We start from the raw sequence: 27,483 nt of genomic DNA on the forward strand, positions 1-27,483 counted from the left end.
TGCTGATCCCAAAGCGCAGAAGCAAGCCCATGAGAGCTCAGGACACCACATACCCCAGTCAGGGAATGAAGCAGGGATGAGCTCTTCAGAAAGGGGACACATGAATGCAGGCTTTGGACGCCTTTGGGAAACACCCTTTTGTCAAAACCAGGCATTTCCAACAACAACGTTTATTATTTGAATACTCTTCCCACTCCTGTCAGCACATTCTCATCAACGTTTCTGCAGTGCTGTCCAAAATGCCCGTGTGCCTTTCCAAGGGAGAGGTTTGTGTTTGCAGAGCCCAGCTGGGTGCCCACGCTGCAGCCCTCATGCAGGGTCTCTCCAGGCCCTGGGGCTGCTCCCCAAGCTCCTGCCCGGGCTCCCGGGCCACCCTCTGCTGGCCCTTCCCAACCCACAACCTGCTTCCCGCTCCGGTCCAGGATCAGGTTCCCGGCACACGGCTCGATGCCTCACACAGCACCGCAGCGGGACAGTCCCCGTCCCTTCTGCATCCCGGAGCTCACCCTCCGGCCCGACCCCGTCACAGGTGCCCCACGGTGCGGCTCTGACACGAGGGGAGGGGCGCTAACGCTCAGCCGGGCGCCGCGGGGCTCGGCAAGGGGGGCAATTGGAAGAACTCGGCGCTCCCGGAAAGCACAAAGCCGGGCAAGGTCGCCGGGTGTGGTGAAAGGGGGCGGGGGTAACACACACACGCAACCCACAGCCGCGTTGGGCGCTGCCGCCCCCACTCCGCGTTTTCGCGCGGCGCCCGGTGCTACGGGCCGGGCACAGCTCCGCACCGCCGGGCTCCTCAGAGCGGCGAGGGCAAGGGAGGGGACGCGGACTCCTCGCCGGGGGGCGGCCAGAGCGGGCCGGGCGAGGCGCCTGGCGGGCAGTCAGCGGCCAGCGCTGAGAGGTGGGACGCCGCCTCCCCTCGCCTCGCCTCCCCCGGCCCGGCCGAGCCCCGCCGCAGCCTCGCGCCCCCGACACCCCCTGCTGGGCTCCGCAGTCGGGGGCTGGGCGGGGGCAGGGCCGCGCGCCCGCCGGTTCTGGGCGTGTCCCGCAGGCCCGCGCGCCGCCGGCGCCCGCGGCGGTTGGTGAGGCCTCCACCCTGTGGCGCGCCGGGGAAGGCGCGGGCTCGTGCTCGTGCTCGCGCCCTCACCGTTGCCATGGCCCCGCTTGACGTCACAGGCGGTGCGCTGCCCGTGCGCTGCGGCGCGGTGATTGGCGGAGACGCCGTGTGTGGCGCTGGGAGAGAGGCTGCAGCGCAGCGAGCCGCGACACAGGCACAGTCCGCGCCGGCCGCCCGCCCCGAGACACCCGCCGCCGCGCTCCCGCCGCGCACAGGTAACGGGGCCCGCCGCGCCGGGCGGCCGCACGGCGACCCTGCCCCCGCCCCTGGGGGCATGCGGGGGGCCGAGCGAGGCGGCCGGCAGGCTGCACAGAGCCCTCCCTAACCCCCCCCAGGGCCTCGGCGGCAGGGCGGCTCCGCGAGGAGGCGGCGGGAGCAGCCTGTCGCGCGGGGGGCCGCTGCGGGGTCGGCGGGGGCCGCGCAGGTGAGGCCGCGGCAGCCCCTCCCCGGCGGCGAGGAGGGGGCGAGGGAGGGGAAGCGCCGGTGGGGGCGGCAGGTTGAGGGCCCCGCCCGTGGCGCGGCGGGTGGGGGCGACCCTGTGGGCGCGTGAGCGGGGGTGGGGGCGCCGCCTCCGCCGGGCCGGGCGGGGCGGGGGCGCGGGGCGCGGGCGGGCGCCGCTGGGTGTGGTCTCCCGCCGGGAGTGCTGCCCGGGCGCGGAAGAGCCGCAGCGGCCGTCCCTCGGTCGGGCTCGCTTCCCTTCCCTCCGCTTAGCCCCCCCGTCTCCTCCCGTTCCCCGACACGGCAGAGGGCTCCGGGCGGTGGCGGCTCCCCTTGGGTCAGCGCGGGGCTCCTCCGCCGCCTCGTCTTCCCCCCTACCCGCCGGGGCTGCGCCCGCGGGCTTCCCCTCGTCCGTCCGGCTGCCGGGGTGGGGACGCGGCATCCTTCTCCGCCGCCCCCGGCGCTGGGCGGAGGTGAGCGGGATTAGCGCGCGCTAAAGTGGGCTGGGCTCTGGCGCCGATCCGCCATGACAAAGGCGGCCGGCGAGGCGCTCGGTGTCCCCGCGGCGGGCGGATGCGGCGGCCGCATCGCGGGGAGGGGCAGCGGGAGGGGCGGCCCGGAGCGTGCCTCCTCGCCCTGGGGGGCTGCGCCGCCCGCTCCTCCCCGCGCCGCTCCATTTTCTTGTGTGACTCGCTTGTGGCGCCGCTGCGGCTAGCACCCAGCTCTCGGCCGCGGGAGGGATGCTGCCGCGGCAGCCTGCGGGCAGCCTGGCGGGCCCGGTCGGCTGAGTCTGAGGTCGGTGTTTTAACCACTCTCGTCCTGGTCACACTGGGCGGTAAATAACCGTAGCCAAAACCTTGCCTTAAAATGGCTCCTTAACCCGTTGTTCACGGTGGAGTCAACTTTCCAGCGCCCGTTTGCAAACGCTGTGGAACAGCTGCTGAGTTTGTGCCCCGCTGTTGGGGGTAGGAGCTGCTCAAACTTTGCCTTTCAGGTGACTGGAATGTTGAAATGTGCTGAATTTATTCTTAAATGGAAGGTGGTGCTGCTATCTTTTGTGGTAACTTCATGTAATATCACAGAAAGGTTAATGGTTAAAGGTTAAGATGCTGGGTTGTTGGGTATGAAACATGCAGAAATACACGAAACATATATGGCCAAAATTGGTTCTTCCTTTAATATTCTAGTCAAACTTTAAAGGCTGGTGTATCCCAAAGCACATTGCCAGGGTCTCAAAATGATCAAGACACATAAAAGGATGAAGGAGGAATATTCTTTCCTGATGTACTGAAAAAATAAAAACCACCTGTTATCTCTGTTCAGCAGAGCTTGATTTTTTTTTTTTTTTTTTTTTTAAGTGTTGCTCAGATGTAGGTTATGAAGCATCTCAGCCAGGCTGTACTATCTGAAATACTGATGTTGAAGTAATATTTTGAAATAGTAATATTTCCTTTTGTCTCTGAAAGCATGGCCTCTCAGGCTGAGAAGCAGTACCTTGCTCTGAACATCTACTGTATCCAGGTTTGGGAAATGAAGTTAACGTTGTGAAAGTGTGTACACCTTGACATTAGGTATTTGGTGGCTTATGACTTTGTAACATCCAGTGTGGGATTTGACTTGGAGATCCATATGCCAAGTTCTTCTGCATGTAGCTAGGACTCTGTTAAGGCACCAAGAGTTATCTGGTGCTGTTTGTCTAGCCTTTATTTGGTTTGTTCCAGTAAGAACTTACTATTGGTTATTTTCTTTGACAATTTTGTTATATTGATAATTGGATGCAGTTGATGCTGCAGCTTGAATGTAGCCTTATGAGAGAGTGATGGCAAAGAATTAGGATTGCTTATGTGCATAAGATAGGAATGATTTGCTTTCAGTTAACTTCAGATGCTTTTGTTTGCATTTTTGTTTGCATTTATTGCATTTATTGAAAAAATAACATACTTTTTTTTTAAAGTTAACAATTTTTCAGGAGGAAGCAGTGACTTTGTCTTTGATCCACGTATCCATGTGTTAAAGCGTTGTTTGTATGCCTGGTGTTCTGGATTTCAATTGTACCTCTTACAGTTCCAAATTACTTAAAAAACAGTTGCTGTTTATGAAGTTAAAATACCTTTATCCTTGATCAATGTCTGAATAATGCTTCACTATTTTTCCTCTTTAGAAATATCAGCATGGATAAAAATGAGCTGGTGCAGAAGGCCAAACTGGCTGAGCAGGCTGAAAGATATGATGACATGGCAAGTTGCATGAAGTCTGTGACTGAGCAAGGAGCTGAGTTGTCCAACGAAGAGAGGAATCTTCTCTCTGTTGCCTATAAAAATGTTGTAGGAGCCCGTAGGTCATCTTGGAGAGTCGTCTCAAGTATTGAACAAAAGACGGAAGGCGCTGAGAAAAAGCAGCAGATGGCTCGAGAATACAGAGAGAAAATTGAGACTGAGCTAAGAGACATCTGCAATGATGTGCTGGTGAGAAATAATGAAACTGTTGGTCGGTTTTTACTTAGAGTTGGAGGGTAAATGGTGCTGGGCCCTCTGGGACTACTTCTAGTCTGTCAGTGAAGCTGTGGTCTCCTGTGCTGTTTCTGAAGGACAAGGTTTAAAAAAAGTCTGAATTCTCTTTCCTTCTAGTGTTTTGATTATTTATATAGAAATCATCATAGTTATGAATGCTAGTGAATGTTGAAACATTGTATATAAACTAATAGGTATGAAAAGTCAAAATATTTATTTGAGACTGAACTAGATGTAGGTTTAGTTTGGGGTTTTCTCCTCTGCCCTCCCCCATCACTGCAGTATTTGTACTCCAGATCACTTTGATTTCTGCAACTTTAATATGCTGTTCTAGTTGTAAGAGGTAGTTCTTACTCTACGGAAATTGTGCCCCTCCCCGGGTAAGATGATGTAATGTTAGTTATGACTCAGCCATGCAGAAAATTGTCTTCAGGAAGAGGTAGTAGAAGTGTTATGATACCCTATTAAACTTAAAATTTTTAGTAGCAGACTAAAAGGATGTTCAAGTTATATGTTTTCTGTGGCTTGAAGTTACGTTAAAATGTCCGAGTGCTAGGCAACAACCCTGTATTTTTACTAGGAGACTGGTTTATGAAATATGAACCGCTTCCAAATGCTTATTCCAGACTGTCAGGGTTTTTTTCTATTGCATATACCTGTGGTGCTTCAGCAAGCACATGGTTAATGGGTCTCCAGTCCTGCGACCACTTGTGAGATAGGTGTTATGTCAGCAATAGAGTTGTCCACTTGACTGTGAACCCTGCTGGTGTGTCATCGCATGTGTACCTGGAGCTAAGTATGTATTTGAAGATCTGATGTCAAATGAAAAGTAAGATTAATGAGTAACAAATTTTGCTTGCTGTGTAAGATATCTAAATGACAAGGGCGATGATTGCATCTAGAAGACTGGTTCTCCAAGGGTGTGTAAAAGTCGGCATGGATAACTCTGGAGTCTTGGCTTCTAGCTTAGGCTGGCTTCCATGATTCTTGTAACACACCCAGTTTCGTATGTTTTGTTATTTTTTGTAAGGGTAGCTCTTAAACTTCCACTATGAAAATGGAAATGCCAAACTTATGCATAGGAAAATGATCTGCTAGTTCTTGTGTTGTTAAGGGGTGGCTCATCTATTTAAGCCACGGATATACAGATCCAAATCTGGCATTCTAATTTCTTGTTATTTCTTTTTTAAAATTAATTTATTTAATGAGAAAGTTCTCGGGGTGGATGCTTTTAGCTCAGAGTGTTCTGAAATGCTTTTCTAAACTACATTTTGATTTAAGAAATCATTTTAATTAAGTCATTTGGTTTAGAAACTCCCTTTTAGAAGAACTTAATGTTTGCTGGTGGTTGTTTTTTTTTTTTTTTTTTTAATGGAAGCCAGACTGAGTTGAAGCTAGCTTTTGTTGTGAATGCTAAATAAAAATAAAGAAAAAAAAAAAAACTCAGCTTTTGAGTTTGCTGCAGCAGCTAAAGTATCTGGTGGGGGGTACATACAGATGGAGAATCTTGTTAAATCATCTTAATCTCAAAATGTAGTTGAATTTCTCTTTGTATTTAATAAGAGATACGTGCATTATTAAAACAAATTCTTATTTTGAGGTATTACTAATTTTGGGCAACTAACATCTCACTAATCTTCAGTGTTGACAGTCCATTTTTTACTGTTAGATTTAGAAAAAAAGGCTGTCTAGAAAAAAAAATGCCTTAGGCAGTGATTAGCAGTAATAAAACTATTTTTTTAGACTTAGATTTAAAAATAAAAAAATAGCTTTTTTAATTCATGGGATATGATTTTAAAATGCTTTCAAGCAGTAGGCACTACATTTGACATTTATAATAGCATGGAAGAATTAGATTTATATTTTAAAACACATTCTTGTTTCTTTGTTGGAGTATCCTGTTCACATATGTTCCAGCTTACCTAGAAAGATGACTGAACATATTGACTTTGACTGGCATTGACTTTGCCTTAACAGAGAAGAAAGAATTATGGTAATATTTAGTTGTGTTTTTATGAACAGGAGTCTACATGAAAGGCTACATGAATGCATAGAACTAGTGTGGTGGGTTTTTTTCTGAAGATTCTCTCTAATTTTTGTACAGCACAATAGAGTCTGTAACTATTCACAGACGTGAAAAACAAGGCTAACGAAATCTTGATTGATGTGAAGGATGCCATTAATAAGACCTGTAGTGTTAACAAATTTTCAAAGCTTTTGATCGCGAGTCTTATATTTTACAGTACAAAAGCAGCTCAGAAACTTTCGTATCTTTTATTAAGACTGTGAATCTGTTGGGGCTGTTGTTGTGTCATCAATTGCTTGCTAGGTTCTTAAGTAATATTTAATACCCTGGGGTGTTACATCACAGCTGAGCATGGAAGTGATTGGTGTCCTAACTTAGTGTTGAAGGGAGGAAACCAATTAAGAGAATGTGACTAGCAGAGTGTAGCCAAAGCTGGCTCCTCTGCACCTTCTCACACTCTTCCCTCATTTGTTGGAATTGAATTACTAGTGGGTGGGAAGAAATAACTCTTCTAATCCAATACACTAAATAGTGCTGGGTTCTGTTCCCAGTGCTTCCACTGACTTACGGAGTGAGTAAGAGCAATTAATGCTGGACTTTTTTCTTGCTGCATAACTATTATAGTCAGTGATAAAGATTTTAGGGGTTATGTGGGTCAGGTCCAACTATTTATTTTTGTCCTTCACACTGACCTTGTAGCAGGAAAAGCCAGGATCTACATCCTTGCCACTTCCTAAATCTTCCTTGACTTGAACCTGAAGTGAAGTACCTCCACAACTCTGCAAGCTGCTGAACTTGTGCTCGTTTGCTGCAGTCTTCGTGCTGGTGTACGAATAAGAGACACCTAAAATCTCTTGGTCCAGTACTGATTCTGTCAGATATACAATGGAGTATATTCAGGTGTATTATAACCGACTCTAATTTGGAGTTGGTGTGGTAGTGCTGATAAACTGCAAGTAATTGTGATGCACTGTGCATAGTACAAGTTCCTTGCACTGTAACAATAAACACTGAATTTCCAAATTCTTAAAGAATAATATAGCATGTGTTGGGAAGGGAGTCCATTGCCATACTTGAGCACTGTAAATATACTTGAGTATGATAGAAAATTTCCAGCCTCAGAAATTTCATATTGATACAGGAAATTAAGCTTTTTGTTAAGTACTTTTCCTCATGTTAGCTAAGTGTACTTCACAGCCTGTTTCACTTTCTGTAGTAGAATGGAGGGTCTGTCTAAACCCTAGCATAATGATCTTATATTTATCATTTCCATAATAAAAATTGTTATTAGTCTAACAGGTGTGGATTTTCTTTAGAATGCTTTTTGCAGTTAATGGGAAACAGAGTTGTAGCTGAAGTGGTTCAAATTAAATCTGCAGTAAGATGAATTTTTCAGCTAACAAGGATTCTGAAGTACTGAGAAGAATGTATGGAGAGGTCTTTGAATAGCTACCATCTGATACTGCTTCCATGTTAGAAGTTCTCAGGAGCTCTAAGCTACTAGTAGCTTTCAGGCAGTTTCTGACACAAGCTAAATGTGAACTAATCATTTAAAACATGACTAGCTATCTTCAATATTAATGTAATTCTAGAGAGTTCCCACTTTCTTCCCTAGGCTGCACATGCAGCAGTAGTTCCTTGCATGTCTTCTGAAGTGTACCCTGTGTGACAGTTCCCATATTCTTCCCTATGCTCGGTCTAGGAAATGTCTTTTCCTCTTCCAAGTTCCCCCACAGTCATACCTTACATAAATCTTTTTGCTTACAGTGCCCAAATGCTTGGTTTCACTGTGTGTGTTTGTTTGTTTTGTGGGTTGGTTGTTTTTGGTGGATTTTTGTTTTTTCCTTTTGGTTGTTCCCTGTAAGATTTAGAGAGCTTCCCAAAACCTTGCCTCCCTTTCAGCATTCTAGAGTTCTTGTTGCACATGGGTGGTTCACAGCGGTTTGTACCTGCTCCCTCCCTGGCAGAAAAGGTTCATCACCCTCTCAGTAAGATTGTTCGTGTTCTTTTCCAGGTTGTTATTTCTTCCAGACGTGCTCAGATATGTAAAATGGTATTCCTTGTGGGCTTATACTGTTTAGATTTTTTTGTACTTGTTATGGATGCTTCACTTTTTAGAAGTGGTAATTGCTGTGAGAAGGTGAAATTAAATCTCAACTAAGTGACTTTATTTTGTGTTTCTTTCATATGTATGTTGTTTGGGGGGAGTGAGGTTTAGCAACCTGTCATAGGGCTGCAGTTCACCGGGGGGTAAGGGAGTGCCATTCCATTCAGAATGCATCTAAATGTCTTTTTAAAGACCATACCACAGAATTAATGCCTATTGCCATCATACTCAAATTACGGTGGGGCTATTTTCTAGTTGCCGGCAAACATCTAACAGGTTACTATATTAACATCTATAAAACCTGTTTCTGCACTAATTCTTAATGACAGGATTAGGAAATGTAGTCCTCTCAGCTAACCTATAGGGTGGTGCTAACACACAGATGAGTAGATTGCATAGGAGCCCTGATGACTGAGCATACCGTACAACCTTCTGTGCTATGGAAACATCTGATACTAACAAAAAATTCCATGTTCTTATGGAAAATTGCTGCCTTTAGGTCTGTGATGCCTTCATGCTTCCTTAATTTTTTTATTAATCCTTTAATCGCTTCTCTGGTTGTAGCTACACCTTCAGAGTTTGGGGGTTTTTTGACTGTTGGGGTTTTAGTTTGTTATTGTTTTCATTTGGGTTTTTGTGCAGTTAAAGCACTAGAGCAATTTGCTTTCTTTTTTTAAACAGTCTTTTTTTAAACTGTTGAAAAACTGTTGGATCTTGGAGAATTAAAACGTTCATGGATCAGTTCAAATATGAGATGACTTGTGGTGTTTATGTATTCTACAATGTTTGCATAATTGTTTGTAAATGCGTGAAACTTCAGCTCGTGTTTAAAAGGATTTTGGATTCCAGCATATAGAATTGGTTTGTCAGTGGTTGGGCTGCATGAGCCAAAGGTGAGTTGGAACTTATTAATCTTAGCAAGAAGTACATCCGTAATGTTGACACGTGTGTTCAATGCATCTGTTTATCATAAAATCAGCTGAGATGCTCTGCATAAATGCAAAAAAAAATATTTAAACACGCATTTAGCTCTACTTAAATTAGCTGTGCATACATGTATACACACATATACATGTACCTATACCTTCTTGCATTTATTGGAAGTAGAACAAGTCTTTGCTATAACCAATAGTCTGTGTTAGTTTCATTTGGCCTTAATGTTTAATAATTGGCTTTGATTTATAAAAGAAAGTACATAGTACTTACTCTGTTCAAAAGCATCAGAGTAACAATTTGCTGTATTTGACAGCAGCCTTCAGCGTTCAAGTACCTTACTGCTGTTACACAGTTTTAAACAGCAAAATAAAATAAATCAGTTTGGTCACGTGTGACAGGTACTCTTCTTCCGTGCTGTTGAAGCAGCAAGAATTTCATTGCATGTGCTTGTAATTCTGCGAAGCTGCTACATTTGTGTATTTCACTGGTTGGTTACTTAGAAGACTGAGAGTAGAAACGCTGCCCTGCTGAGATACCAACTTTTACTGTGCCTGTGAAAGCTGTAAGTGGTAGAAGTATAAAATTCACAACCTGAACAGAGTTAGTGCATTGTCTCTGTACATCTGTATAAGCAGATGCTACACTCTCTGGTTTAATCTGGAAGCTTCTGTCTTGTTACCATGCACTTGACACAAGTAGACGTTTTTGAAACAGGTTCTCAAACACTTAACTTGTTCTTCACTGCAGGCAGATGCTCCGAACCTGAAGCTGATTCTCCTTTCAGGTGGTAGTTGACTACCATTTTGAAATGGTTTGAGAAAGCTTGTACTATTAAAGTTGGTTGAAAAGTGTTAAGATTGTGATTCTTTCTTAAACTTCTTCTTACTGAATATCAGTGCTTGTGTAGTTGCTTACTTTTCTTGAAATCTGAGAGAAGATTGGTGATGTCTCTTCTTATGAGAAGTAGTAAAAATAAGTCATGCTGCTGCTGAGATGAGTGGTAAATTCTTAATATTTTTTTATCATATTGAATGGAGCTCAAATGAGGTAGGAGGCAGTTGTGGGTTGTACTGGTGGTGTTTTTTTCTGTGGATGTTGTTACCCTTTGTGATTATGCAGGTAACGAAACATTTAACAATGAGAATCTGATCTCTAACTGATCATATTCTCCTAGTGCAGAGTAGGCTTACATGGCTAAAATGGCATTTTTGCTAAAAAAGTGCTTTTGTTAACACTGTATGCTATAATGAACCTCTGATAGATACATAGTCTGGTTTAGGAGGTTTCAGATCTGCTCAGAGTGCAAGCTGCTAAAGATAAATGGTTCCTTCTTCATTTCTTATCAAGGATAAAAAGTGTGATATGTTTGTGGGGATTTTATGGGGTTTCTTCAGAGACCAAAACTGTAGAGTCTTAAAACAGCTAGAACGTGTTCTGGTGCAGGGTACAGCCACAGTAGTTATTGCTTAGAACTCCCTGTCTGGCAGAAATTCTCATCCAACTTAATTGGTTTCAATTATGTGTTATCTCAAGTTTCTTAGAAGATGTTCTGTTTCTTGAAAGAGTAATGATTGATGCATTTGGCACCATTATATTTTGCTGCCAGTCCCCCAATATTCACAAAATAAATTAATGAGGTGAATAAAAAAGAAGTGAAAAATGTATATTGGCTTTTCCTCAGAGAAGACTGGTTTGTGTATTAATGTCTATAGCAATGCCTCAACAAATTAGATACTTTAATCCTAATTATTTTTCTATTAAATGTCTTATTGGCTGCTGCCTTTCATATGAGTTTTCTCAGAGTTGGTTACTGACCTGGAGAGGTATTTTTCCTTATGGATCAGAATTCAGTTCCTTCACTGTCATGTGCCGTTAAGCATGCTGTGTTAAAAACCGTGTAATTATTGGCATGAATGACTCGGAGTCTTTTGAAGGGTGACCTCATCACAGTCTACAACTTCCTCACGGGAGGGGCAGCGGATGGAGAGATGCCGATCGCCTCTCTGGTGACCAGTGATAGGACACAGGGAAATGGGATGAAGCTGTGTAAGGGAGGGGAAGTTCAGGTTGGACGCTGGCAAAAGGTTCTTCACTGAGACGGTGGTCAGTCACTGGAACAGGCTCTGCAGGGAAGCGATCGCAGCACCAAGGCTGTCAGAATTCAAGGAGCACCCAGACAACGCTCTTAGTCATATGGGTTAGTTTTAGGTAGTGCTGCAGGGAGCAAGGAGTTGGACTTGATGATCCTTATGGTTCACTTCCGACTTGAGATCTACAATTCTACAAATAATTCCAAATAATATATCCTAATATTAAGCACATTGCTTCCCTTGCCATATATACTAATTGGAAAGTGGAGTGGTAGAAGGAACAAGGTAGTGAAGTGCACAATAGTCCAAGTTGGGGAGGGCAGGTCTGCAAGGAGAGCTATGTGTATGTCTGTAAAAGTGTGGAATGAGAGATGTTCGTCCCCATTGCCTCACTTCCCATACTTTTCTTTTTATGCGGACAGGTAGTGTGTCAGGCTGCACATCCCATATCTTCCCTCTAAGTACCCTGTAGGTATTTTGGTCTGTGCACCTGCTTCTTACTGAGTTATTTCTATCCCTCAGCATATGTGTCAGCATGGAGATGGTTTTTCTGGGTGTTATACTTATTTCTCCCATGGTTTTCTCTGCCTGCCCATATGTGAATGCTGCTTTTGTTCTATAAAGAAACATGTTTCAACTGTTCAAGTAGTATGTTTTTTAATAAGCTAAAATTTATTGCCATTTTTTGTTATGCAGGATTCCTTTTTCTGCGTTAGACCTTTAGTTCTTTTTTTCAGTTACCCTCTCAATACTCAGGCCTCGTTTCCTTTATTTTTATCTTTTCTAGATCTTCACCAGAATGACTGCAGCCAAAGCTGCTAACCAAGTGCCCCTTCCCCTTCCCCTGGTATTCCTGCATGTCACATCTCCCTCTTGGCATGAGATTCACAATCAAATTCCTCCCTGCCCCCTGAAGGTCCTTTGTCCCAAATTCAGAATTCCTCCCTTGCTCTGGTTCTTTGTTCTCGCCTCATCTCTTCCAGCCAGCCTTCTCACCTTTATCAAACTTGTGCTGCTGTTTTGTGTGGGCAGCCAATTTGATGGGAAGAGAGAATAACTGGTACTGAGAAGAGGCAGCAGGCTTGTTTCCTTCCTCAGCAGATGTTTTACTGTAAATATCTCCTGTGCCACAGCAGCCACCAGTGTTTGACACATTTTCTTGTATTCCTGTTCAAGTGAGCAAATGAGTAGACCAAAATCCATAGTTAACTGTAAACAGAGGCTTTGCTTTTGGGTGGAGTAGAAGGCTGACAGCAGAACAGTCCTTGGGTTTCCCCCCCAAGAGGGTTGGAGGTCACCGATGAGGCAGCAGTTGCAGAACCCCAGTCCTGAGCTCTGGGTAGAGCAGTGTAGTGAGCCTGTCTCAAAAAAGCCTGCATTTGGGAAGGGATTGACTAAAAAATATTCTTAAAAATACAAATGCTTGTAATTTTTCTCCAATAATTCAGGTAGACTTGTGTAAATAAAATTTCTGCTGGCCACAAATGATTTGGATAAACCCCTTGTAGTGTGGGTGCCAAGCTGTGCAGTGCAGCTACTTGTATGCATTGTTTTGTAGCCCAATTACTGTTCCAAACTGGCGCTGAGGCAGAAAACACATGCAGTGAAAATCACGCACTAGCTTTTTATGGGAACGATGGGTGTCTTGAGCTTGTCCGACACAAGGGGCCTGCTTTAATAACTTTGTCATCAAAATAAAGTCTGTAAAAGGATAGCTTAACAACTGTGCTACAGTTACCGTGCTGGTTGGTTAGCAATTTCCACTTGAAACTAGGTATGTGTAGCTCTTCCTACAAAGCTTGTACCTGCAAATGCTGCTCTGAATCAATATTTTTAATGTCTACCTAAGTACAGCTGCTACTTAATATGTGTAATTTTTTCAAATACTCACACTCAGCTGCACAGGTAGTCAGAACGCAGCAAGCCAGCATTGTAACAAGCAGTCTGGGTAGGTCTGTGTCTCCTGCCGCCAAGGAAGTGTTGTTGCCCTGGGATCATTGGAACACAAGGGGAGCTTGATATTTTCTGGGTTGCAGCTGGTAAGTATATCTTGATGCATCTGGAAAGCTGAATTTTAAGATGCAATAAGCTGTAATTTTATTGCTTGTTCTAATACAGTGCTTTAGCTGGATGTCCCTTAGTATCCATCACATCTTTCTTAATTTTTTTTCCCTCTTCCCCTGCTCACCTTCTTCCTTTGTAGCAAATATAGTAAATAGCTACCTGGATGGTGTGAAACTGCTGCGGGGGCTTGGAAATGGTACTGAAACTCTTCAAATAATATGAAGTTATGTGGTAATCTTCTAAAAGAAATTCAGACTTGCGTATCAGTGCTTTTATAAGGTAAACTTTTTTTAATGAAACAAAAAATAGGTTTGAGACAAAAGTAACACTTTCTCATGTGCAGGTAGTTGGATATCTCTAGCTTCTTCTCCATGCTGTATTGTGGGTATTAAGGTTGTGTTGGTGTAAGGGGGAGTTTGGACAAGCGTGTGGAATGTGGATGAGAAGCCTGTTGTGGTTTCTCTGAATGTAGTAACCTTCATCTGGCTCAGGAAGTCCCTAGGCATTGATAGAGGCTAATAGAAGCAAGTTATTTTCTTGCTTTCGTTATGTATATTTCTAATGGCATCCTCTTTGAGCAGTGTTGTGGTGAGTTAATAGACAGAAGGGTCCTGTCAGCCAGTACAATCACTGTGCTCCTGTAATGTCTCGGAGAAGGATAGTGACATGTTGCTTACATCACGGAAATATTAGGCCATTGTCAGTTAGTGTGAAATGTCAAAGAAATAGGCTTTCAGGATGAGCTTAAAGACACTATGTTTATTTCAAATCTTCCTTGAATTTATGAAACACAGTTCTTCCATGTCTCCTTCATCCCTATGCCATATACTACAGGTGGATGACAAGTGAATTAAAGTTCAGTTAATACTCCTGTGTAATTTATCTTCAAAACTAGAAATAATGTCATAACTATGTCAGGTGGCTTTCAATACTGCAGGAACATAAAAGGCCTGCCTCGTTAGCTCTGAGCAAAACTGATACTGTTCAAATTAGCTACTGTTTATCAGTCTGGGTTTTTTTTGGATTTTTGCCATTCTGCAGCTTAGTTCTTTTGCTTGAGAGCAATATCTTTTTTCCAATAGTTATAGCGTATTTACTTAACGATGTATCTTAATAATTAATTTTTGGTATTTAAAAACAAAGTTCCTTCTTCTCAGTGTTTAATTATGTATTATGTGCTCATTTACAACTACATTTTTCTAGAATGTCATTATTTTATTCTTATGACTTGCTTGTCAGGAGGGAAATGTCTTAAATAGAAAATTGAACTGTTGATGCAATCCTCAAGTGCATTAATAATTATATGAAATTCCCAGGTAATAACGTGTACTGAGACCAAGCCTTTGATAAAGAGAAATACGCACAAAACTATAAGCAACAAGGCAAAGCTGAGGTATTGGTTTTAATGTTCTTTATGATGAATTTTGGTATAGTCTTCTCACCCATACAAGTCGTGTGCCAAAGCACATGACTTTAAGACCAGGGTAGTTTTAGGCTTCAAGTGTCAGGAAAAGACCATTCAAGTCTGCATGGATTGGCTTCCTGTATTCAACTGAAGTTCTCACCACAACTTGACAAACTGAAGCATTTCTATTTGCAGTAAGAAGCAGACAGACTTTTTGTAGAGGCTTGAGTGTTGTGTTTTCTTACACACAATTACTGCTTTTCATGTTTCCTTAACACTCCTGAATCTGACAGCTCTTTACCTTTCAGACTTTATCTTGCAAAGCTGCAGGAACAAATCTGTAGGGTCTTTCATCAAAATAAGCGCAACATGTTTTGAGCCTAATGTTGCCATCTGTTGACTGCGTCCTGCTCTAGCAAAAGAACATTTTTAAGAATGAGGAAAGTGAATCTCTTGTCAGGCTAATGTTTTAAAAACAGGATTGAAGTTGCTAATAGAATAATAAAGTTGTGTGCATGCAGCCTCAGTTACGTCTTTAAAGACATTTATGTAGTGCATACTTGCTGAGGGTGGGGGAACGTGCCAGATTTATGAGATTTGTTATCTCTGGTATGTGTGAGCATAGCTGACATCTTCTGAGTTTGAATGTGCTGTCTTTCCCAGTCCAGAGAACCAGAGAGCTGTTAACTTAGTCATAATCACCATTGCAGATGTGAAGTGTTGAAGCCTGATCTTTTAACAGCCAGTGTACTGGTAAGAGTTGATATTTAGTGCATGCACCTTTGTGTTTTAACAAGGTAGTAATTTTCCATTAAGTCTTTCTAGAAAGACTGTATAAGACTTTGCTATGAGAAGTATTAGAAGCACTTGTACAAGCTGTTACAGGTTTTGGCTGAAAAGTGCTATAAGATGCTGCTGCATCTGCCTAATTGACTACAGTGCTATGGTTTGTTTCACAGCACTTAGTCTTGCTGTCAAATTAAAAGCTCTGACAGTTACAGCTGAGTAGTTGTGGGACTTGGAGGGCAGAGAGTGGTGGTTTGATTTTGTATGATAAGCTATTTCTACCACATTCTGATTGAGGCACGGTAATTAACTGACCATGGAGTTGTAGTTAGTGGGTATTAGTATATATAAAAAATGGATGGGGATTTAGCCCAATAGGAGAAATGTCATGAATGAGCATGAAGGTGTAACATGCCATGTAGCTATAAATTCATGTGCTATATGGATTTCAGTTGTCAACATGTTGTGTGCATTGCAGTGATGCGGATCACCTAACAATAATTACAGATCAGCTTACTGGTCCAGTCTTGGGCTAGCTGTTAACACACAAGGGGCCCGTGTGGTGATCAGCTCTATAGTGGTAAACATTGTCACATTACGCATATATTGATGGTACTATCAAAACAGTTCTTGTTTCTGTTTCTTCTGCTTTGGACAAACAGAACCCATCAATAGGACTTAAATGTCAAGATATTCTTCCTGGTGGAAAAATGGTATCCTCTGGAGAAGCCTTGCAGTTAAAACTATTTACAAACAAAAAAGATAAACAGTATTCCCCCTAAGCAGATGTGTTAGCAGATAAAGTGTGAGATTGGTTATGACTTTTGTTATGCCTAACATTTCATGTTGTCTTCTGGAATTGAATTCTAAAAGGTCAGTAGTCTGCATGGATTTCTGTAGCCACAGCACCTCTGTGCAGGTTGCAGCTTTCACAGCTGTTCTCTAGGATATATCAGTGTACTCTGAATCTTCAGGCTGACTTTAAAGGAGTGTTTTGTGTTTACTTATGCCAGTAAAAGAAAATATATCCTGAAATAAAAAGACTGGTACAAACAGGAGAAACCGAATATATAGTGCTAGATAAATAATCAGGGAGAGATCTCCATTCAGTAATTTCACATGCTAGCTTTTAAATGTTAATCTGCTTTCAAGTTTTGTTGTTTCTGTTTATGAAGTATTTGGCATAGACAAAATTCTCCCACAGAAATGTGGCCTACCAGTCCTATGAGTTGTTTATGTAGAACAGAGTCTTTCATCCAGATATGAGCAAGCTACCCATGCAGTCTCAGAGCCAGAGCTTCTTTGCAGAGGCTATATTCTGTGAATAGCTGTTGAGGGGGATTTTCTTAGTTCATCAGTCTTCTAAATTCAACATGGGTTTAAAACTTTTTTCAATAGAAGGTTTATGCAGTGTCCGAGCTGATGTTGCCCTGCTGGTATTTATCTGGCTAGGAAGACTTTCTCAATTGGTACTCTTTCGTTTTGTCTGTCTGCTCATGCAATGCACCCCTTCAGTTAGGTGTTTTCAGACAACTTTACCTCATTAGTGACCTTAGTGAAGTTTAAGTCTGGTAGTGTGGTTGCTGCTGTGGGAGTGAGCAGAGCTGTACTTTTTAATCAAACAACCTTCTGTGTGGATGATGAATAATTTCTGTCTCTAGAATCCCTGACAATATTTTGGTCTGACCAGTTAATGAAGGGTAGAGAAGGAGGGCAACTCCCCGTAGTGCAGACTGACAGACCTGACTTAATTGCAGTCCTCCAGGGAAGAGCTAATAAGGAGCCTTATTCTCAGTAGCTGGGAACCTTGAGTTGTCGTTGAAGTCAGGGTTTCTTGGCACTGATGAATGGCACCTGTCAATCTTGTTCTCTGATGGCGAGAGCGGAGTGTGTGAGTAGTTCCAGGGAGCTGAAGCGCGTCAGCCGTGTACCTCATGGCCTTGTGCTGTGTTCCAGCTGTGCTGGGGCAGAGGGGGCTCCCAGCCCTTCTCATCACACTGTGGTGTGCCACCCAGAAGGGTGCCCTTGGCACCAGGTGGCTCAGCAGCCCATTAGGCTGGCTCCTTCAAAATACTTCTCCTGTCCACTTTGCTTGTGTTGTGCTTTCTCTGTTACCAGAGGATTGTCTCTGCTGTTATTCAGGTAATGGGAAGCAAGTACATGCAGTATTTTTTGATGTCTCCCTGCTTTGTTATAATATGAAGCTGTATACCAACCCTGACAATACTGGAAATAGTAGTTATTGAAGGTGATTGAATAAATACCTTCCATTTTGTTGAAACCAATAAAGTCCACTAATAGGTTTTTATCTCATTGGAGCATAGGCATAGCTGAACCTTGCCTGATTTTGGTTTCTGTCAGACAGACTTTTTTATTAACTGAGCTGCTGAGATAGAAGTGAGAAAGCTGCCATAATAGGTCATTTTGTTTAGAAAGGTTGTACACGAGGTTGAGGCTACCAAGCTCAATTTTCCTGATTTATATAAAACACTTAGCAATACATTTAAAAAATAAAAAAAATTAAAAAAAAAAATTTAAAAAAAGCCACAAATTTGTTTACTCTGTGTTCTTTCTGTGAATTGCAAAGTTTTCTGTAGTTTTGTGTCAGCTGGCCTGTTAAGCAGGGTGGGTACCACAGGTACCTGTGTCATACTACAGTAGTTAACAACCTGACATATTGAGGGTGTGCCCATCTTGGGAGTATGTCGTGCAAGATATTCACTGAACCTGCCCGATGCTGTCTAGAGGAAAGTCCTGTAAAGCAGCCACCATTCTGAGGGTTAAAACTGAATAAGATTGTCCATTTCTGTGGTGTCATTGCACAGGGAGGCAAAAGTGAAATCTCAGTTGTCTAATTTGGGTGTCTTTTTTTCCTCCTATAAAAATTCTTGCTAAAAACCTCTTTAAAAAATACAGCCCTAGCAAACTGTAGGTAACAGCTTCTGATTTACTTTTGAGTATTCAAGAGCACTTCTGCACTTTTTCTGGCTTTTAAATAACTGGCTTTTCTTTCAAAGTCTGACTTTAAGCACTCAATATCAAGAATTTTGACAAGCTTGTACCTTAATTTGACTAAATGTGTTGGAGCTAGTGATTTTTTTTTTTTTTTTCCTTTTTTCTTCTCAACATAATAGAACTCTTCCTAAATTACATGACTGCCTCAGCTGGGAACTTGCTGTGTTAATTTAATAAGCAGTTAGAATAATCTAGAAAAAACTGGTCTTCAGTGGCAACCCGCAGGGAGGATTTGGTGGAGTGGCTCCAGAGAGCCACCTTTGCTTTGGAAGGTGGGGCAGCACATCAACTCAAGTGGATGACCCTTGTCAGGGCTGCGCAGATGACAGTCCGTTGTCAACTGTCTGGAAATTCCAGAATCCAGGTTCACCTTGCAATTTCTTGCCAGTGATGCCAACATGGTGTTCCAGTTAACAAGAACTAGATTAATGAGGCTTATTGATTGCCTGTGTATGTAAGATATTTGGGTCCCTGATTTGGCAGCTGATACTTCAAATCCTTTTGTTATCTTCTGTGAATGCAGACTGCCTTCCGTTGTACACTGTCTGCCCAGACTCTTTGGATTACCTTGTTTCTGTTGGGATGCTGTGTGGTGGCTTGTAGAAACCTTTCCTTTGGCCACACAAGACTCATTGCTAAATTACACAGCCTTCTCCCGTAGACACACAGCATGCAGCATCCTTTTTTGTACCTAGGCTTTTGATCCAGAATACGTTCTCCTTAGCTGAATACGCTATGTAGGATGTGACAAAAAAAAAAAAAAGTCAAAAAAAGAAAGGACCAAAATAGACAAAAAGTGAAGCTGTGTTGACTTTGAAATAGATTGTGGTGTAACTGATGTGTTGGTTCAGTGCGCTGTAAAAGTGTGTATATTCAAAACACTATGTTCTTTGTTTCTCTTTTAGTCTCTTTTGGAAAAGTTCTTGATCCCTAATGCTTCGCAAGCAGAAAGTAAAGTTTTCTATTTGAAAATGAAAGGCGACTACTACCGTTACTTGGCTGAGGTTGCTGCTGGAGATGACAAGAAAGGTATTGTATGTTGGCTGGTGGGTAAATGTTGTCAAATTGGATAGCTTTTGGTGGGGCAGCGACACAGTTTTAGAATAACTGATTTGGATGTACATTTACTTGGTAATAGGCTTCCTGTTTTCTGGAGAAAAATCATAGGTCATTTGCTTTCAAATGAGTTGCAGAAGTTTCTGTGTACCATTTGAAGCAGAGAACAGATGTTCAGTCATGAAATCTTGAAATCACCTCCAAGTTATGCATGTATGCACCTGGTTTATCACTGAAGTACAGGTTTGTGCATCTTTTGCCTGGCTGAGTATTGGGTTTTTACCTCTTTGTAGGCAGACAAATTCCTGTAGCTTTTTGAAGTCTCATTGATGTTAGTTATCCTGTGTTTCTACAGAATACATGAAGTCTGCTTAGATTGAGTGAGTAAAGAGACTAGAAACCACCTGGAGGTGAAAAGTCTTTACAAAACTAACCTTACTGTTAAGAAAGGTTTCTTCCACAACCGTGGTAGTTTAATGTCCAAATAGTTTTTGTTTCCTTGAGTTTCATGTATCTTCATGTAAGCAGCTTGTCATAATTGCCTTCACCTAATTTAGTTAGAAAAGTTAATATAAGACACTTAATGTATTAGGTGGCTTAACTACTGCAGTTGAAGAGACACCCTAACACCTTGCTGACTCCACGCAGAGTTACTTAATCCAGAACGATACATGATGTTTAGACATAACTCATTGCAAACAGAGCTAAGCTGTTTCCTGGAGCCAGTTTAGGACTGGCAGCAGTGTGCCCTGAAGAGCAGTACAGACAGATTTCTGTGCAACTTCACAGAAACTGGGTTGAGTTAGTGTAGAGGCAAGAGAGACTTGGAATTTGAAGGGGATAGACGTGTCTGCTTTAGCTTCGTGGCATATGTGGTATATCCACATTACATAGGGTACCCCAGTTTCCCCAGTATGTTGGGTAATAGGAAGTTGCGTAACAGTAGTAACACTTGGTATAATAAGGCTCGATTTGACTTCAGGTGCTTCACTGTGGGCAAACTCTCCCATCCTTGGGGACTACAGAATTGCCTGTGCATAGTTTTTGTAATCTCTTATTCACATGCATAGAAAGTACAACCTTGAGTCCCAAAGTTTCTTTTTTTCTGTTGAGAATTAAGTTGCAGGCTCTAAAATTAGACTGTGAAAATCTTTGTTTAAAGTGGTTTGGAAGTTCATTTTTATTTAACCCAGTCTCCTGGCTGAGCAGTTTTTAGTAGGTTTCCAGATTAAGAAATTTTTGCAAGTCCATCTAGCTCATAGTTGCCATGGCTCCTAACCTTAAGTTTTTATTTCACCCCCAAAGTGTTTAATCTCACAGGCTTTTCCTACCTGCTGTCTGTCACCTTGAAGAGCAGTTAATAATTATTGTTTAGAAAATAAAAACAATTTAGTTGGTATTATTTCAGCCTTTTGCAGTAAATACAGCAACAATATAAAGCTTCAAACTCTAGGAATTGGACTTTTTATCTTCATAAACCAGATTGCTGTAAGAAAACCCCAGTCAATAGAATAAACAATCTAGCAGACAGGAATGTCAAGCAGATACCTCACCCTGGTATTTTAGCCTTGAACTTTGGAACTGTACAACACTCTCTAAAGAAATCAAGGTTAAAAACCTTGCGACTTTTTTTATACTGGGGGACTGATTTAAAAATTAACAGAATACATCAAATTTTGCACTAAGTTCCCCAAATCACTGCTCAAAAGGTAAGTGCTTAAGTGCTGTATTTTCTCAAATAAGGAGAAAAAATACGCCTTTTTTGGTTTGTTATTTCTGTTAAAGAAAAACGATTTAAAATAAAATGCTCAGCTTCATTCCTTGAGGTTACTTGTTTTTCATGCTGCTTGTTTTGTCTTTCATGAGCAGCATCATTTTCTAAGGCTTGTCCGTTATAAGAAGAGTAAAACACATCTCGCTATTTCTGAATTTTAACTTGGAGTAAACCTGGTTCTTCCCAACTGTAATGTACCAGCTTCTAGTGACTTTCAAGGTATTATGACAGGTGTCTGACTTTCTGAAGCACTCCATTATTAGCTATGAGTGTGGGGAGGACAAAGTGTTGAATAATTGTGCAAGGAGTGTCTTCCCTCTTCCATGTTGAAGAAGAATATGTTGCTTTAATTTTTGTGCATACATAAAAGTAAACGAATAGAGATTGCATAGACATCCTGAGTATTGGTATTCAGTTATTCTCAGACTTTGAGTACTTCTGACTTAAATATGGATGTATTTTTGAGTCCTTAGCCTAAAATTCCTTTATTTTTGAGTACATGTGACTGGCACTGTTGATCATGCTGTATGCATTTCTGATTTGATCCAGAAATGTTAGGATTGAAATCCTTTTGCGTCTAAATTGAATGACTTCCTGCCCACCTTTTTCTCAGACACTATGAGCAGTCTTGGGGAGCGCAGGAACAAGGGTCCCTTTGTGCTGGGTGTCCAGCGCGGCTCCTGCCGCCACTGCGGGAACAGTCCAGCTTGTGTTGGGCTGTGACCTCTGACTTTGCACGGGCACGGTCTGCTCTTCGGTTCAAGTGTGTTTGGTGAAAATGGAAACTGCTGAGCTTTTCAGTCTTAGCGTACATAATATAGGTTTGATTTTTTTTTTTTCTTTTTTTTTCCTGCTGAGTGTTTAAAACTTTACAATTGGACCTATTAAGAGAACCTCAAAAGATTAACAGTTGGGCTCCTTTTCTAGAGATTAATCTTTCCCCCCCTTACTTGAAAGTTTGTAGGTACTATGACTTTTAGGTAAAAATGCTTTCCATATCTGCATTGGAAATGGAACTGTGTTGGAGGCTTTTAAAAATGTTTATTTCATTAGGGCTGAGGTACACCACACTATCTTTGCCAAGCGATTTGACTGGAAATTCATAGATGACTGGTACTGAAAGGGTTCACCATGAATAGGCAAAGGTCATCTGTGTTTTCTGTGACTAAAATGTGGGTCTGAATACTTTTCAGGGTTTAAAGACATTGAAGATGTGGTACTACATCAAACCTGTGTGTAGTTAAAACTTCAATTTTGTACCTTTTCGCGTAGGTGGTAGGGTTTATATTCCTGAAGTGCTACAAAAGTGCTGCAAACATTTGTAAACACAAGTAGTCAGTGTGACAGAGAGAAACTCAAACCTGTGACTTGGTCAATGACAACCTCCTTTTCTAATAATTTTAAAATGTAATTTACTAAAATCTTCATAAAATATCAACTTGTTAGGCAAAGTGCTTATTCACAGGCATTCACTCTTAACATACCTTGTTCATGCAAGTGTGAACACAGTCCCGATTCTATGTCTGAATACAGTATGTGAATTACTTACTTGATGTGGGTTTTGTGTGTGTTTGTTTTTTCCCCAAAGGGATAGTGGAGCAATCACAACAAGCATATCAAGAAGCTTTTGAAATCAGTAAAAAGGAGATGCAGCCAACACATCCTATCAGATTAGGTCTGGCTCTAAACTTCTCCGTGTTTTATTATGAGATTCTCAATTCCCCGGAGAAAGCCTGTTCCCTTGCAAAAACGGTAAGTCTAAGTGGGGGGGAAATTCCATTTGAACTGTTTGCATAACCTTTTGTCACATGGCCAATGGAGTTGTTTGTTTTTATAACACTAGGCTTTTGATGAAGCAATTGCTGAACTTGATACATTAAGTGAAGAGTCATACAAAGACAGCACGCTAATAATGCAGTTACTGAGGGACAACTTGACAGTGAGTATCATTGAAGTTTGCCAATTGTTGATAACGGGATTGGTCTTTCTGGCGCTCGGAGCTGCCCTATTTGTTCTTAGCTGTGGAGCTGGATCTGTCATGTACTTACAGATGAGTTTACAGTACATCATGTTCTAGGCTACATTTTTTCTTACTGCCTAGTCTTCTTGTCTGCATGCTAATTAACATGATTTTCTGACAGATGACAAATTGACCAGGTTTTTCATGTTGTTTTAATTCAAGGAATTTAGCCTGTTTAAGTGACAGAGTTTGTACTGTGACTAGCAAAGCTATTATCTTTTGTCAAACACTTGATAATACAGTGATGTTTGCCTGTTCAAAACTTACATAAAATTTCACGTGGCTTATTCTGTGTGGTTGCGTGTGCAAGGAATAGATCCTGCATGAAAACTACAAAGCTAGCAAATCCCGTTAAAGACCTGTTGTTCGGGGGTTTTTGTTTGGTTTTAGTTTTGGTAAAGCTGAAACTGGAGTTGGTGCTAGCCAGGCTATTTCCATGGCAGTCATAAAACAACTGTTTTAATTAATTTTTTTTTTTCCTTGGACTCATAGCTGTCTGTGGAGTAAGTTATGGATCAAGATTGTATTGCTCCATCACAGTAATCAAAATCTTCATCTTGGGGGGGGGGGAGTGGTTAACCTACTTTGAACTTTAAAAATGGGAAAGATAAACATCTGAAGCAAACGTGCAGTAGTCTAATTAATGGCATAGTTCACTCTGTGGTCTTCCTTGGGAAACAGGATTGGTGCAAGCAAGATCTGAAAAAAAAAAAAACAACCAACACCTGTTGTTTGTGTTCTGTGGATCTGATATCAGAGACTTTTACAAAATTACTAGACTTCTTTTAACATAACTAGAAGTTGTATAGTTCCATTAAATTGAAGTTGCTGCATTTTCTGTACTTGCTTTTAGCGCTTTATCTCCCTGTTCCTTGGAACCTTTTCCACTAGAATGGCAACTTAACACTGCTGAAAGAACTACTTCTGATTGTTCCAGCTGCTGCTTACAAAACAAATGGAAATATTTCTCAACCTCCATAATGGAGACAGATACAGGGTTGGCATCGCTCTCAGTGTCTGTTTTACTGTCCCCTTGAGTGAGATTGCTCAAGACTTGTCCTCTGAATGAGTGGCATTGAAATAGAGAATAGAAGCTGACTTTAATTGCTGGCTTCCCAGTAACAATAATGTGAAGCTTGTCATAGCAGTTGGAAAGCAAATTGTTTCATACAAGAGCAAAAGTTGGACTGAGCTACAACTGTGTGTGAATTATGGTAGCAGGCCTGATAATTATCGCGAGCTTTGCATTACAAGGGAGAAGCTGTAGGCAGCTGCACGGTGGTTCTGTATTGTTGAATGGATGATAAGTCTTGCCTTGAATGCTTAGCGTGACCTGTCCATTAGTCCATTGTTTCCTAAAAAAAAGGCAACCCTTCCCCTTAGGGCTTTTTTTCCCTGCAGATTAATTAAACTATGCTCTTAACTGGTATTCTTCCTTTCATACCAGTCAGACCCTATTTATGTAATGAGTAAAGGTGTGTATAAGTACATATCTCTAGATACTCTAGGGGTGAGGATTTGGGATAGAAGCCTTTGATAAAATTCCCATAAAACTGTTCTTACTGACTTTTCCTTATAAGAATAGCACTGAAGTTGAGAAAAACGTAGTGTTCTAATAATGTAGTATAGAATGTAGTGCAGGAGCTAGAAATGGATGCAAATGCTGTTGTCTCCAGTAAACTAACTTGTTGCTTAATGCCTTTAGCAAGGAACACTTAGTACAGATATCATGTGTGCGAGAACAAGGTCTTGTGCAAGTATCTATTGTTCTGTATTCCTGGAAAGGATAAAATGTTTCTGATGATAGATTTTTATTTATTTTATTTTTTTTTAAAGCATCTTGTGTGGACTTAGTGATAGATAAAGAATTAGTTGTTCTTAGGTTTTACCACCTTATGCTACAGAGCATGAAGGGTTCAGTTAATGCTGCTATAACTCCATGAAGCAAGAGATTACAAGTCATACTGGCTGGTAATAGTTTGGGAGCAGCCAGCATGACAAAATACTTGTTTCACAAAATTTCTTTGCACTGGGTTTTGCTCTGGAACTGATGCTTAGTTTTCTTAGTTGATATTTAATCTTGATATATAGCTTCTTACAATTATTTTTTTAATGAAGCTGAAAATGAGGTTTTGTGCATACTGCATGTTTAGCCTACTTTTCTTCCCTCTTTGCCCCACCCTTCAAGTTTGGAAGCTCTGTGTTCCAAAAGTTGCTGAAGCAGGACACAATTGACTGAGTAGAGCCAACGGATAGAGATTTTAGTGGAATGGTTTTGGCTTAAAAAAACCCAAAACACCTTCAATATGCCTGTTCTGAAGAAAAGGCAGCATTCACTCTGATGTTAGATACAGAGAGAAACCTTTACTGAAGCTCTTCCTTCAAAAGGACACATGCTCACTTGAGAAGGTACAAATCCACAGGAAACCAAGTATTTATAGTTGACGATTCTCATGTAATCTGTTCTGTAGGTCTGATTCTGCTTGTAATTATATTTTAGTGAGCCTTGTGGATATGAGACTTTGGTTTTGGTTGTTCTTTAACTTCCTTGTTAAATGCAGTGTAGGGTTGAGTCACCTAAGACTAGGTTTCCAGTTTTGTCATGCATAGAAGTAATAAAAGTTCACTTTTTCTGCTTTCCTGCAAAGAGAAATACATTAATGCTAATGTGTGCTTTTTTTCTGTGGTGTTCTGTATGACCTCTTGTAAAATTATTATTTAAGAAGTAGACTTTCTAATAGCTCCTTATTAGCCATAAATGTTAATAGCTTGCATATTCTATTTTTTTTCCCCAAACAGTTGTGGACATCAGATACCCAAGGAGATGAAGCTGAAGCAGGAGAAGGAGGGGAGAATTAACCAGCCTTCCAACTTCCGTCTGCCTCATTCTGAAATTACACAGTAGACCATTTGTCATCCATGCTGTCCCACAAATAGTTTTTGTTTACGATTTGACAGGTTTATGTTACTTCTATTTGGATTTCTATATTTCCCATGTGGTTTTGTTTAATATTAGGGGAATAGAGCCAGTTAACATTTGGGGAACTTATCTGTTTTCATCCGAGGTGGCCAATATAGGCTTGTGACATTTTTATACGAGTTTTACATGTTTGGCATAGTACTTTTGGTACATTGTGGCTTCCCACAAGGCCAGTGTTAAAACAGCTTTCTATGTCAAGCAAAGGCGACTGCTTGCATATTGGTCTGTGACGATGGAAAAAAGGGATAATCAGTTGCAGCCACAGGTGTAGTTAGTGTGAATATTCAGGCTGGGAATAAACTGATGTCCCATAGATATTGCGTGTCAAGTCAACATGTGAAATCTGTGGAGCAGACCGATCAAGTGTACATCTTTGATTGCAGCTGAAGTGTTCCTTAAGACAGTTTGATTACCTAGTCAGCTTTCTCTAGAAAAGGACAGAGAAACGGTTCACATTCCATTATTTGTAAAGTTACCTGCTGTTGCTTTCATTATTTTTGCTACACATTTTATTTGTATTTAAATGGTTTAAGCAACCTAAGAACAAATGTACAAGTAAAGATGCAGTAAAAAATGAATTGCTTGATATCCATAATGACACTGTATATCGAGCACAGCAGTAAAACAAAAACCCATGTATTTAACTTTTTTAGGTCTTTTGCTTTTGTGATTTTTTTTTTTTTTGATACTTGCCTAACATGCATGTGCTGTAAAAATAGTTAACAGGGAAATAACTTGAGATGATGGCTAGCTTTGTTTAATGTCTTATGAAATTTTCATGAACAATCCAAGCATAACTGTTCAGAACATGTGTATTAAGTTGATGTAAGTGGAATAAAAGTTTTATGAATGGACTTTTCAACTACCTTTGGTGTAGATTTCATGTGATCTGTCTTCTCACACCTTATAGAGTAATAGCAGTATTATACACAAATTCCATATGAAAGTATTTTTTAATGGAAAATCTTAATACACATTTAGGCATTTAGTTAATTTCAGGGAAGTCAGGATTTAATACTTCATGTCTGATTTTAAGATTGCTCTAATGAATTAATTTACGACTTTCAGATGCCTACAGCTTGCTGACTTGTCTGGCTGGTACTCTGTAGCCACTCAAACAAACATATGGTCCCCAGACTTAATGTGAAAGGCACACAAAGCT

The 27,483-nt window shown here is 41.6% G+C and overlaps 1 protein-coding gene across 1 annotated transcript; it reads left to right on the forward strand.

Moving 5' to 3' along the window:
* The first annotated feature begins 1,178 nt into the window (after window positions 1–1,178).
* Window positions 1,179–27,186, forward strand: YWHAZ (tyrosine 3-monooxygenase/tryptophan 5-monooxygenase activation protein zeta). Its single transcript, XM_065830432.2, has 6 exons — window positions 1,179–1,329; window positions 3,714–4,017; window positions 19,397–19,520; window positions 22,910–23,073; window positions 23,165–23,260; window positions 26,141–27,186. The coding sequence occupies exons 2-6, from the start codon at window positions 3,724–3,726 to the stop codon at window positions 26,198–26,200; spliced, it is 738 nt and encodes a 245-aa protein (XP_065686504.1). The 5' UTR covers window positions 1,179–1,329; window positions 3,714–3,723; the 3' UTR covers window positions 26,201–27,186.
* The last annotated feature ends 297 nt before the right edge of the window (window positions 27,187–27,483 follow it).

Source organism: Patagioenas fasciata, chromosome 2 (assembly GCF_037038585.1).
Source record: "Patagioenas fasciata isolate bPatFas1 chromosome 2, bPatFas1.hap1, whole genome shotgun sequence".
NCBI classification, from domain to species: domain Eukaryota; kingdom Metazoa; phylum Chordata; class Aves; order Columbiformes; family Columbidae; genus Patagioenas; species Patagioenas fasciata.

What these genes read in the sequence shown, in the direction of transcription:
- YWHAZ (XM_065830432.2), top strand. Translation starts at nt 3,724, where the DNA reads ATGGATAAAAATGAGCTGGTGCAGAAGGCCAAACTGGCTGAGCAGGCT. An exon ending in TGCTGGAGATGACAAGAAAG is followed by an intron (nt 19,521 to 22,909) that starts GTATTGTATGTT and finishes TTTTCCCCAAAG; the next exon opens with GGATAGTGGAGCAATCACAA. An exon ending in TACTGAGGGACAACTTGACA is followed by an intron (nt 23,261 to 26,140) that starts GTGAGTATCATT and finishes TTCCCCAAACAG; the next exon opens with TTGTGGACATCAGATACCCA.